This window comes from Magallana gigas, chromosome 7 (assembly GCF_963853765.1).
Source record: "Magallana gigas chromosome 7, xbMagGiga1.1, whole genome shotgun sequence".
Classification (NCBI taxonomy): Eukaryota; Metazoa; Mollusca; class Bivalvia; order Ostreida; family Ostreidae; genus Magallana; species Magallana gigas.
The window spans coordinates 52,860,280-52,871,915 of NC_088859.1; the positions used below are offsets into that span (position 1 = coordinate 52,860,280).

At 36.1% G+C, this 11,636-nt stretch overlaps 1 protein-coding gene across 1 annotated transcript; it reads right to left on the reverse strand.

Moving 5' to 3' along the window:
- Positions 1–1,099: 1,099 nt before the first annotated feature.
- On the reverse strand, positions 1,100–11,630 carry LOC105341267 (kelch-like protein 2). The gene is made up of 12 exons (XM_034459168.2): positions 11,505–11,630; positions 10,715–10,895; positions 9,319–9,547; positions 7,164–7,339; positions 6,084–6,180; positions 5,682–5,948; positions 5,213–5,330; positions 4,605–4,802; positions 4,097–4,198; positions 3,605–3,733; positions 2,662–2,802; positions 1,100–2,547 (listed from the first exon to the last, which is right to left on the reverse strand). Exons 2-12 carry the CDS (start codon positions 10,831–10,833, stop codon positions 2,366–2,368), a joined length of 1,758 nt encoding a protein of 585 aa, XP_034315059.1. The 5' UTR covers positions 10,834–10,895; positions 11,505–11,630; the 3' UTR covers positions 1,100–2,365.
- Positions 11,631–11,636: the final 6 nt, after the last annotated feature.

Consider the following 11,636-nt stretch of genomic DNA (forward strand, 5'->3'; position numbering starts at 1 on the left):
TTAATGGAACAGCCGAACGGGGAACAACTTGCTATCACTTCCGGTTTTAAAGGCGCGAAATATAAAAAGTCTAAGAACAAACTCAGAATTTTTCAAGTGTAAATCATATTCAAATCACAATGTTTTCCTAGTGCAGAGTAAAATGGTTTTAATGGAAAGGGGTCAAGGGTTCAATTACTAAGAAGAGATTATCCCTTCCCTAAAATTAATTAATTAATTAACAACCTCTGACTTTCTCACATCAATTATTAATATTAATATTAATATAGTTGCATGCACAGAAAAAATGTTCAACTGAAAGGGGGGTGGGGGTCCAAAGGATAACTTTGTTTGACAGGGGAGGTCTGAGGCCTATTTTCTGTGACTTAAAAATATTATAAATTTAAGGAATGAATTCATTTATTTGTTTTAAACGATATAAAATTGTTTGGGGCCAGTTTACGCTTTATAAACCGTGAAGCGGTTTATAAAAAAGTGTAAACTGTTTCAAACCATTTTATATCGTATAAAACTAATAAGTATTGAATTCATTGCTTATAATTTCATTTTTTTACTCTTCATTGTAGATAAAAAAAAACCGTCATTTGACCTTTAAAATGAAGTAGAATTGTACAAAATTCAAACGTAACATCAGGCGTATTGATATGTTTTTGACGTAAGTCTTACTATGACGTAGGCAACATTCTTTATAAGATATAAAATAATTTTTTAGCCAATCAGAAAGCACATTACAACCAGAATTAAATTATACTAAGTTAATTTAATAAGTTTGTGTAAAAGTCACAGCAGTTTGAATACCTAAGCACTAGTAGTTTTAAGCTTAAGGTCAGTTGGTAGAGCAACTAGACTAGAGATTCCAGGGACCCAAGTTCAAATCCCCAATGGAATTTTCCTCTCATCCCGTTATATTTAGCAAACCCCTGGAACTGACAGCTAGGTTTATAATTCTAGCCAGGATAAAGAGTGTGAGGAGTGTCATATTTTCAAGGGAAGATCATTTAAGGAGGAAGTAAAATAATAACAATAACTTTCACCAAAAAAAATCAATTAGTTCAATACATTGATATTCTATTCCGAAACACCAAAAAATGAGTAGAAATACCTTTTTGCATATTTTATTAAATACAATATGCAATACATGTAGTAAACAACAATACACATATAAATTAAAGTTTGATCCCCAATATACTTAACCTCATACATCTCAAACAAAAACCCCGACCATTAAGTTCATTCTCACCGAATCATTAATTCTGGTGCTGAACAAATGTATACATCGAACACTTCCTAATCAACCTCTTATTTCAGTATGGAAAGACAGAGTACAACTTATACACAATCATTCTAAGGGATACATATGAACAGTATTAAAAATCTCCTCTTTTGGCATATTTCATGTTTTGTATATAAGCACAACACTGAGATTTCAACCGAGACATAATACTTTGCCACTGTTGTCTCAAATATGGTGGAACCATACTTAAAAGACTATGGGGTAAGTACTTTGTGGCCCCTATACTCACAATTGGTACCAATACTTTGGTCCCATTTATTAAAGCTTCTGAATCAATAAAACTGGACTTCATAAACCAGCCAAGACATGGTTGTCTCTTATTCTTTGACAAGTACAAAAAGATCATCTTAACTGTCACCATGTTTTTACATCAATATTTCCAAGATTAACAGATACATAAACTGATGTTCCATGTAATCCATCTTACATAAAGGAATGGTAAAAGTCTGGACCAAGAAACAAGGATATGTCTTTTGAAATCTCTTAAGCTTGAAAACATACAATGTAGTATCTCACTGCTTTCACACAATATTTTACTTATAAAAACCAACTGTACAGTTACAATTTTTCCAAGGAGGAATAACAAAGAGAGTGCTAATCAGTCACCCATAGTATCAACACAGGGTGTACTGGGTCTATATCTTAATCTACATAGAAGCACTGCACTGATTGTATCAAAGTACCAGCACTTCACACATCAACACACACAGGTTATAATAAGCATCAGTGAGTTACAGTAGAACCAAATCACCTCATAGGCTAAATACATGTAATACATGTACAGAAACAAAACACAGAAACTCATGCCATTGTAAATATTGCACATCATTTTCTTCAGATTGCTATCACAGATAAAAGGATTTTTCCTAATGCCAGTCAAAAATGCTTTGAAGATCTGAAGAGTTGTGGTCCTTGAATTAGAGAGCACTATTTATTGACTGGTGCCCGGCCTAGAGTTCCAGCACTGGTTGTTAATGAACGATACCAGTCTACATTTCTCACAGGTTTGTCCATGACTTTGACCCCAGCATGTCGCTCCAGCACTGGTTTATCTATGACCTTGACCACTGTTTAAATCTCTAGCACAGGTTTGTCAATGACCGTGACCCCAGCATAACTGCGACCGGTCATCATGCTGGAGGGTAAGAGTGTCCATTGGTTGGTTTTATAATCGAAACATTCCACAGAGCCCAGGTTTGATGATCCATCATCCCCTCCCACCACGTACAGAAATCCACCATTAGCCACCACACCTACATATAATAAGTCATAGCTATATACCTCTCTACTACAAATCATATAAAACGGATTAAAATTGATTAAAGGTCAATTGAGATCAGGAAGCAGTTTCAGAACCAAGGACCTACCTGCGTTTCTGCGACACAGGTGCATGTCACTGACTTGTGACCAGCTGTTGGTGTCTGGATTGTAGACCTCCACACTCTTCCTGACCAACGGTCCATCATGGCCGCCCACCGCGTACAGTAACCCATCCACTACTCCCACACCTGTAAACAAGATCAAGGTACATGGGTGAAATTCCTCATCTGAGCAACAATTTGCCTAAAGACTGTGTTAGTGTATTTGTATTCCACTCCATATAATCCTTTACATAGCCCTAAATTTCCTTTATTTGCATTACAAATATCATTTAGCATTCTTTGGATGAAAATTCTTAATGATTTTTCCTCCATCCTGGAGCCCCACAGCAAAGGTCAAGGTTTTAATAAAAATCTTTAGTATCTAAGGATGTTTCTACAGTGATATAATTGCAACATGTTCCCGTTAACTTATGAAAAAAGAATTTGGAAAGTTTTTTTTCTTCATATTCATACATAGAAATCCCCTCTTTAAACACAGGAAATTACACTAAATCACAATGTCTTTAGAGTAAAATTACAAGTGTAGCATTGTAGTACTTGAGAAGATTTTTAAGACTTTTACTTTTTAATGCTAAACCTCACACCCCTCCTAATTCCTGTATTTGATTAAGGGGTCAAAGGTTGAATAAACCTGAATCGCACTAAGTGACAAAGCTTTGACATAAGGTTTATCTTTACTGGCCAAGTGGTTCATGCAAAGATGTCATTTTGACAAGTGGTTCATCAAAAGATGTCATTTTGACAAGTGGTTCATCAAAAGATGGCATTTTGACATATTTCTTTATTATCTACCCTTGAAAAAAGGTATTATCCTTATATCCTTTTTTTAATACAAATATGCTTTGTGGCAAGTTTCACAAGTGGTTTCAAAGAAGGAGTTAAAAATGTTCATAAAAAGTTGACGTCAACAGAGACGCTGGATATGTACCTGCACCACTCCTCCTACACGACATTTCAGCGACCGGGGACCACATGTCTGTCATTGGGTTGTAGCACTCTACAGAACTCAAGCACTGTCTGGACGCTCCATCATACCCCCCTACAGCAAACAGCATACCTAGAGGGAGAGAGAGAGGTATCAATTTATTGGCAAGACAAAACATTTGTGTAGTCATCCTATAATGTCAATCACTCAAGACTTTGAGATTCTCAACAATCACCACACAGAGTTTTCTTAACATTCATGAATCTAAAATTTTCTTAGCATCCATATTTCAAAAGGATTTAATTCCTTTCATGAGTCAAAAGTTTGCTTTTTTATTAGCCTAGAGTTATTGCATCACTGAGTCAAAAAGTTTTCATTCCATTCATAATTTAACAGGATTTTTTTTCAAACAACTACAAGTCAAGAGTTTGCTACATGTTCAAGGGTCCTGAGGTAGGAGTTTCTAACTTTTCATGAAGTGTGATATTTACTTACCGTTAACTACTCCTACCCCCACACTGCTTCTACGGGTACTCATGGGTGAGATCATCCTCCACTCTCCACAGCGGACATCGTAACACTCGGCAGTGTCAAGTCCTACAACACAGGCACTTACAGACGATGCCAGAACACTTGTTTTGATATCTTCTTGCAAATACGTTCAACTTATACACATAATGTGTTATTTTGTGAAAATATGACCTAGACATAAGTTTATTTTAATAACTGGTTATAAACACATCTTTTAAAAAATTCATTTGAGATCAGGTCCAGTGGCCATACTTCTCAATTTCATAAAACTTAAAACAGCTTAATTTGATCAAAGTCAGTCTCCTTTTTCTATATATATTCTTTTTGTTAAAGTGAAACTAAGATTAAAGGTGAACTTCTCTAAGTTCTATGCCCCCAGACCCTAGAATGAACATACATTCAAGTATAAAAAAACCCACTGCTAATTCTCCATTCTTTTGAATGCTAATAATTAATTAACCGTTATAACAACCTGATGACCCATCAAAGCCTCCAACAGCATAGATATTTCCATGTAATACGGCCACCCCCAGGGTGCTCCGCCTGGCCTCCATGCTGGGACAGGACGTCCACATGTCCTTGACTGGGTCATACACGTCCACTGTCCTGACCCTCAGGGAACCGTTAAATCCCCCGACTGCATACACAAGTCCATTTATCACTGCAACCCCTGAATATAACAAAAATCCATCTTTGAGTTATATGTTGTGCATAAATTTGAGATAAAAACTTAAGACTTGAGGCTGAGTATTGACATGAGGAAAGTTTGTATTACATTGGGACCAGTATTTCTTTGACTCTATAATACCCCCAACATGGTCATCAGTGGATATAATTTTTAACACACTGACTTCTAATTCCTTTAGATTATACACACCTAAAGGGTTAACAATGGATATACATGTATTTCTTACCCCTACTGATTTCTAATTCATCATTTCTTTGATCCCTTAACAATACCTTTAGTATTACCAAAGGATATAATTTTTTAGTTCTGTAAAACAAACTTACAAGAACATCAAAGTGATAAAATGCCCTTCACTTCAATGGAAAAAGAAGATCAGTGGATGAAATTCTTACCACATCGACATCTCCGTGACGGCATCTCAGCCAGCTGGTGCCACTTCTCTTCCTTAAAGTCGTAACTTTCCACACTTCTGATGGCCTTTGGAGCTTGTCCACCAATCACCAACAAAACCTAGGTATGTATTACAACATACACCTTTACTTGAAATAGATAAACTGAACCCTGCCATCCATCATTACAATACAAACAATGAACCTTAGAAAAATATAAACTGTTACCAATATTATAATTCAGTATTTTCAATGAAAAGAAATTAAAACACTCATTTTTCCATGAAAATAAATATACCCTTATTTATTTATGTACATATTATTTGAAAAATTAAATAAAATATATACAGACAAATACATATCCTTTTATTTGTAGATCAAATTATAGCTAGAAATATCCTTCAATGAGAAGTTTCAAGGACTACATAAGTCCTATCCCAGTGATACAGCCCTTGACTCTACTGAACGGTACCTTGGGTAGTCCGAGCGGAGTGCGGGGGAGGGTTCTGGGGGTCTTATACACTGCCTTCTGGTCGGTCTTCAGCAGGTGGTACTTGAGGGCCTCGATCAGGAAGTCCTTACACCGACTGCTGGTCTTCACCAGCGGCTCCTCCTCCACCTTCTGTACAAGGTATTCCTGGGCAATCAGAGGCAAGCGGACATGTTCGAGCAGCTGGTCAATTTCTTGTTGCCGATTGGTCAAATCATGCTGTACCCATGACAACACCGCCTCATAAACCTACACATGTAATCACAGAAATATTAAAAAAGAAACATTTTCCATCGGGAAAAAATTAATATTTAACAAAATGCTTTCTACATCAAGAGTCTCAGACAAGCTTTCAGAAGAATGAAGTGAGTTATCCCCCTTTACCTGTTCCTCTGTAACAACTGTCAACCTGTCACTAGAGATCAGTTTACATATCTGGTCCACATTCAGCGAGAGGAATTCATCAAAATGGACCACATCTCTGAAAGTTAAACAGCCGCGTAAGCTACAGGTGTATGCTGGGAAGTTCGCATATACCAGGTATTATATCAAACATCATGTGTTAAAAATTTTCAATCTGTTTTCATATAAAGTAATTCACATAAAGGCTATGGCAGACTTTTAAATTCATTTAAGCCTTATAAACATGTCACCTTTTGTTCAACATCTCTATTATCAGTTCATATTTGAATTTCAATTTAACCTCTCCATGTTTTACACTTCTTCCAGTTATTAGTAGAAGTGTGGCGGACTGGATTCTTTTTCAGTACCAGTGATTGTAAACACAGTCTGATTAAAATCAGCTGTTCTGATAGGCTACCACTCCAACATCTGAAACAACCCACTTTTGGGTCAAGTCTAAACGACCCAAAAATCTAAATATTTAAAAATAAGGTCATAACCTTTTTCAACCAATCAAAATTTGTGTTTCTTAAATACTGTTGGGTGAAGTAACAGCAAGTACCCATGTCGTTAAATGCACTCCAAGCCTTTTCAGTGAGATTTCGAATGTCTGCAGAAAAGAAAAACCAAACAATACGCACATACTGCATAGTTATACATTTTCTTAACAAAACGGCCACCTTGAATGAATGCTCAAATTTTTCTGGTGGCTAGAGTTTTGCCCACCAACGACTGGTTTATCATAATGTCATTTGGATGTTTCAGATGTTTGAGAGTGAAAGCGTATCAGAAGAGCTGATTTTAATCAGACACAACTTTTATTCACGATAATTTAATTTTACGATTTCTGGAGATGAACTTATTAATTGAATATACTTTTCATGATCAAGTCTCGTCTATAACATGTTAATACAATCACATGGCGAAGATTGCTTAGCAGCAAAAAATCTCTGCGATGTAGAGGCTCTTGCAAACCTCGCAAAAATTTCTCACACAAGATTAAAAGTTGGTTAGCAGTAACATTTTGGAGATCACTGAGTGAAAAGCTTGCTCAAGTCTTACACAAAATGCTGCTCTGTGTATGTCTGGGCATAGTTCAGAAGCTCCGTACAGGCGTGAAGGTCGGCGAAGGCCCGGATTCCAATACAGTTTGAGGGATGAAGCTGGGACTGTAGAAAATCACAGCAGGCATCTCGGACCTCCGTGATCTGAAGGATGTTGGCAACTGGCAGCAAAGTCTGCAAAGTCACATAAAAGGCAACGTTATTTCAATTATGCAATATAAACTCAGAAGTCATAAGTATACTATGCATCTGAAGGTACCCCAAAAGTCTTACATGGATATAGATGCAACTAGATATCATTGAGATGGTGGTTATTTCAAAGGGTCTTGCTAGCAGATAATAAGAATCACACGCTTTGCTTGCTGGTACTCTGTGGTTAAAGTATAAGGAAAATATGCACACACAAGAGGTTTAAAGAGTAACTGATTTGACCTTGACTTTTGACCCTCACTTTACCCACTGGCATACTTCAAGTAAATCACGTGCCAGATTCAGCCAAGAGAAAGAAAAATATGCTCAAGACCAGTATTTTAAATAGATATAATTTTACCTTGACCTGTCACCTACAAATGTGTTTCAAGGTCAATGCATACCTATATGTTTCAGATAGAGAACATTGGTGATGATTTATGCAAGGGACAAAGATTTTTTTACCTTGACCTTTAATCTAGAAAAAAAGCCAAGGTCACTGTAACACATTTACAAGCACTTCAAAGATGCACTAACTGCATGGCATGGCCCTAACTAATGACCTGTTATCACATATTCACAACTCAGCATTTACAGAAACAAAAATTCCTTTTTCATGAAACTCCTAAATGTTTTAAGTGGTTCTGTAAAATTATAAACAAAAAGCATTTCTGTTCATACTTTTTCTGTTAATACTTTTTCTTTCTCTGTGTTTCTACTAGAGAGGTACTTGAGAAAACTACAACACCATTTCCAAACCCAACTATTTTTATTTTCATGTGAAGTACAGAGCACTCCAGCAATGTTAGGTAACAACCAGCTGTATACTACCCATCCTTCATCAGGCATAACATTCTTGCTAGAATTATGTGATTCTGTTCTATTAAGTGCACGGGTTTTCCAGGCTTAATTATTTTTTGGGTCCATTTACAGAACCCATTACCAGTCAGAATATCATCAATAGTTTTCTAATTCAACACCTACACATTTTTCCAAATCAAGTGTCCATAATTTTTTTAAATTCATTTCAAGAATCCATTAGCTTGTTTTGCTAATAATTAATTTAATCAAAATGGCTTAATGCAACACAACACTCTTTTTCCACTCTTGGTAATTATTGAACATAAAAAAGTAAACCAGTACTTTTGGAAATTTGAAAACATTATGTTTCAAATATTCCAATTCTACGGACCCTGGACAAAGTAATAGCTCACCTGGACTTTCTCCTCTGTGACGTGGATTTCTGGACAAAATAATAGCTCACCTGGACATTCTCCTCTGTGACGTGGATTTCTGGACAAAATAATAGCTCACCTGGACATTCCCCTCTGTGACGTGGATTTCTGGACAAAATAATAGCTCACCTGGACATTCTCCTCTGTGATGTGGATTTCTGGACAAAATAATAGCTCACCTGGACATTCTCCTCTGTGACGTGGATTTCTGGACAAAATAATAGCTCACCTGGACATTCTCCTCTGTGACGTGGATTTCTGGACAAAATAATAGCTCACCTGGACATTCTCCTCTGTGACGTGGATTTCTGGACAAAATAATAACTTATCTGGACATTCTCCTCTGTGACGTGGATTTCTGGACAAAATAATAGCTCACCTGGACATTCTCCTCTGTGACGTGGATTTCTGGACAAAATAATAGCTCACCTGGACATTCTCCTCTGTGACGTGGATTTCTGGACAAAATAATAACTTATCTGGACATTCTCCTCTGTGACGTGGATTTCTGGACAAAATAATAGCTCACCTGGACATTCTCCTCTGTGACATGGATTTCTGGACAAAATAATAGCTCACCTGGACATTCTCCTCTGTGACGTGGATTTCTGGACAAAATAATAACTTATCTGGACATTCTCCTCTGTGACGTGGATTTCTGGACAAAATAATAGCTCACCTGGACATTCTCCTCTGTGACATGGATTTCTGGACAAAATAATAGCTCACCTGGACATTCTCCTCTGTGACGTGGATTTCTGAAGTGTACACAAAGTCAATCAGCTGTATGAGGGCCTTTGGATCTATTTCTTGTAGAGTGATTCGGTCTGACTTGGCCTCGGCTAGATCTCCGGTAAACATGGCGTAGAAATACTGACTACAGGAGGAGAGGACTACTTTGTGGGCAGGGATCTCAGTAGTGTCCACCACTATTGTCACATCACACAGCAGATTCTGCCTGAAAAACACAGCATTAACATTCAGCTATACTGCTTAATATTAAATCAAAAACTATCCATGTTTGTACATGAGATTCTTCATAGTCATAGCACAAAGATGATTTGCATATCATAACTGTTGTATTTGGCAAGGCTCATAGCTGTGACTTTATAGGATGCAGTTGTGACTTTAACTTATAATAGGTTTGGAAGTTATATTAAAGCAGACTTGTCAAAATACATGTTTGGCTCTTTATAGGATTCAAAGGTTTTTGTGTGAATGAATTTGTCGAAATTTTAAAAAGTTTAAAAAGTCTGATTGGCAAACTGCATAAGGATTACATGTTTAGTTCTGTTTGTAATTCAATAACATAACAAGAAGGTAAAAATGATTTTCTTTAGCTGATGTGATAGAACTTCAAAAAAGTCCCTGGTTTACTGGTATACAACATAAAATGTTGAATAATGAGTTGTGTCTGCCAAAAAATCAGAGTATATAAAAAGGAAATTCCCAGTACCATGATATAAATGATCAATATGATTGAATGGATTAGAATTTATTTTTTTTTGCCAGACATAAAAAATGCAATACCCCAAAACAAAAATTTACCCCCAAAAATAATAAGCAAAAAAGTATAATTACTTTAAAATTATAATTTTTGCTGAAAAGATTGGTGCATAGAAAGGAAATGAATTTTACATTCTTAACAAATAACATCTCATTCTTATCCATTGTTTTCTTTTAACTGGAGGAGACTTTATTTAATAGATGATTCAACTTGAAACTCAGACAGAAGGAAAGATCTGTGCCCAATTCTCAAAAATAACATAAGTTTGGGTTTTTAAAAATACATGTATAAAGTACTGTACATAATAAATATTCTTTAGGGTGAGCGTGCAATGTTTGGATGCTGTTAATCCAGATTGAAGAAAATAAAGCCAAGCATGCCATATATAATTTTGAAGGTTATTTTTGATAGAAGACAATGTTAAAGCAAATATGTTTGCAACTCACAGTTCCAAAAGGGGTACTCTATGGAATTCAGAGATACATACTTTGTGTTATTATTATAATAGGGGGTAAACTTTATCGCAGAAACAAGTGCCTGGGTAGCAACAGTAACAAAATTTACTGCTGGCATATCTCACAGCCCTGTAAATTAGAAGAATCTCTGGTTGACCCCTACCTTCTCATGTGGTTGAGGACCTCGAAGGCTTTCTGTGTGTGCTGGGGGTGCTTGTAAGCTGGACGATCCCTGATGTTGTGCATCTTGGGACGGACATCCATGGTTGTCATGGTAGACATGCCTTAGGCTTATTGCTTCACTCCATCAGCTAAGAAGTTGTTGGCTTATTTTTGTGCAAGTACTACAAAATTCAAATCAAAATTTATCAGGAATCAGCAAAGTGACTCATCTATCTTGTTTTCCTGTATACCTATGACAATAACCAGTATAAATGATACACAACAGTAATCACTGACTGTTCCAGTCTGCATAAATTCATTTGGTATCAATCATTTAAAAGCAAGGATTTAGAGAATATGGTAACATTTGTCAACCTAAGCAGTAGTTAAAAGACAAAGAGTTGCATTATAGTTTCCAATATGCAGTTCTTCCAGACGATTATTAATATGCATATCAATATGATATATATTTATTATTTAGCATGAGCAAAGATTAAGTCCAATAGTCTTATAAATTCCCCACAATTCTTGAAAAAATGAGGGTCCCTTGATTTTTAAACAAAGAATAAATATATCCTTGAAACTTGGGAATGGAGGACTTAATCAGTTATAAAATGTCATCATTTGTTGCGATAGGAAAATACATCAGCATCACCATAGATATCATTTTATCATACATGCAACCCATGTCAACAAAAGATTAAACCAACAGAAAACTATTACCAGCACGCATGGTAAAACAATTATATCGTTATATCAAACATTGATAATTAAAATCATCGAATACGTACCCTTTAAAATCCAAAACTGCCTGCAACATTAAGCAAATGAGGACTTTAGGCCCTTATTCTCCTCTTTTTTTCATGCTGATGTTTAACCGGAAAAGGAAAGCAGACGAGCACCTGTCACGCATGCGCAATATA

Coding starts and splice junctions, on each gene's coding strand:
- LOC105341267 (XM_034459168.2), bottom strand. CDS start 10,833: ATGTCTACCATGACAACCATGGATGTCCGTCCCAAGATGCACAACATC. Junction 5,331..5,681: donor CTCCGCTCGGACTACCCAAG/GTACCGTTCAGT, acceptor ATACATACCTAG/GTTTTGTTGGTGATTGGTGG. Junction 4,803..5,212: donor GTCACGGAGATGTCGATGTG/GTAAGAATTTCA, acceptor TGTTATATTCAG/GGGTTGCAGTGATAAATGGA.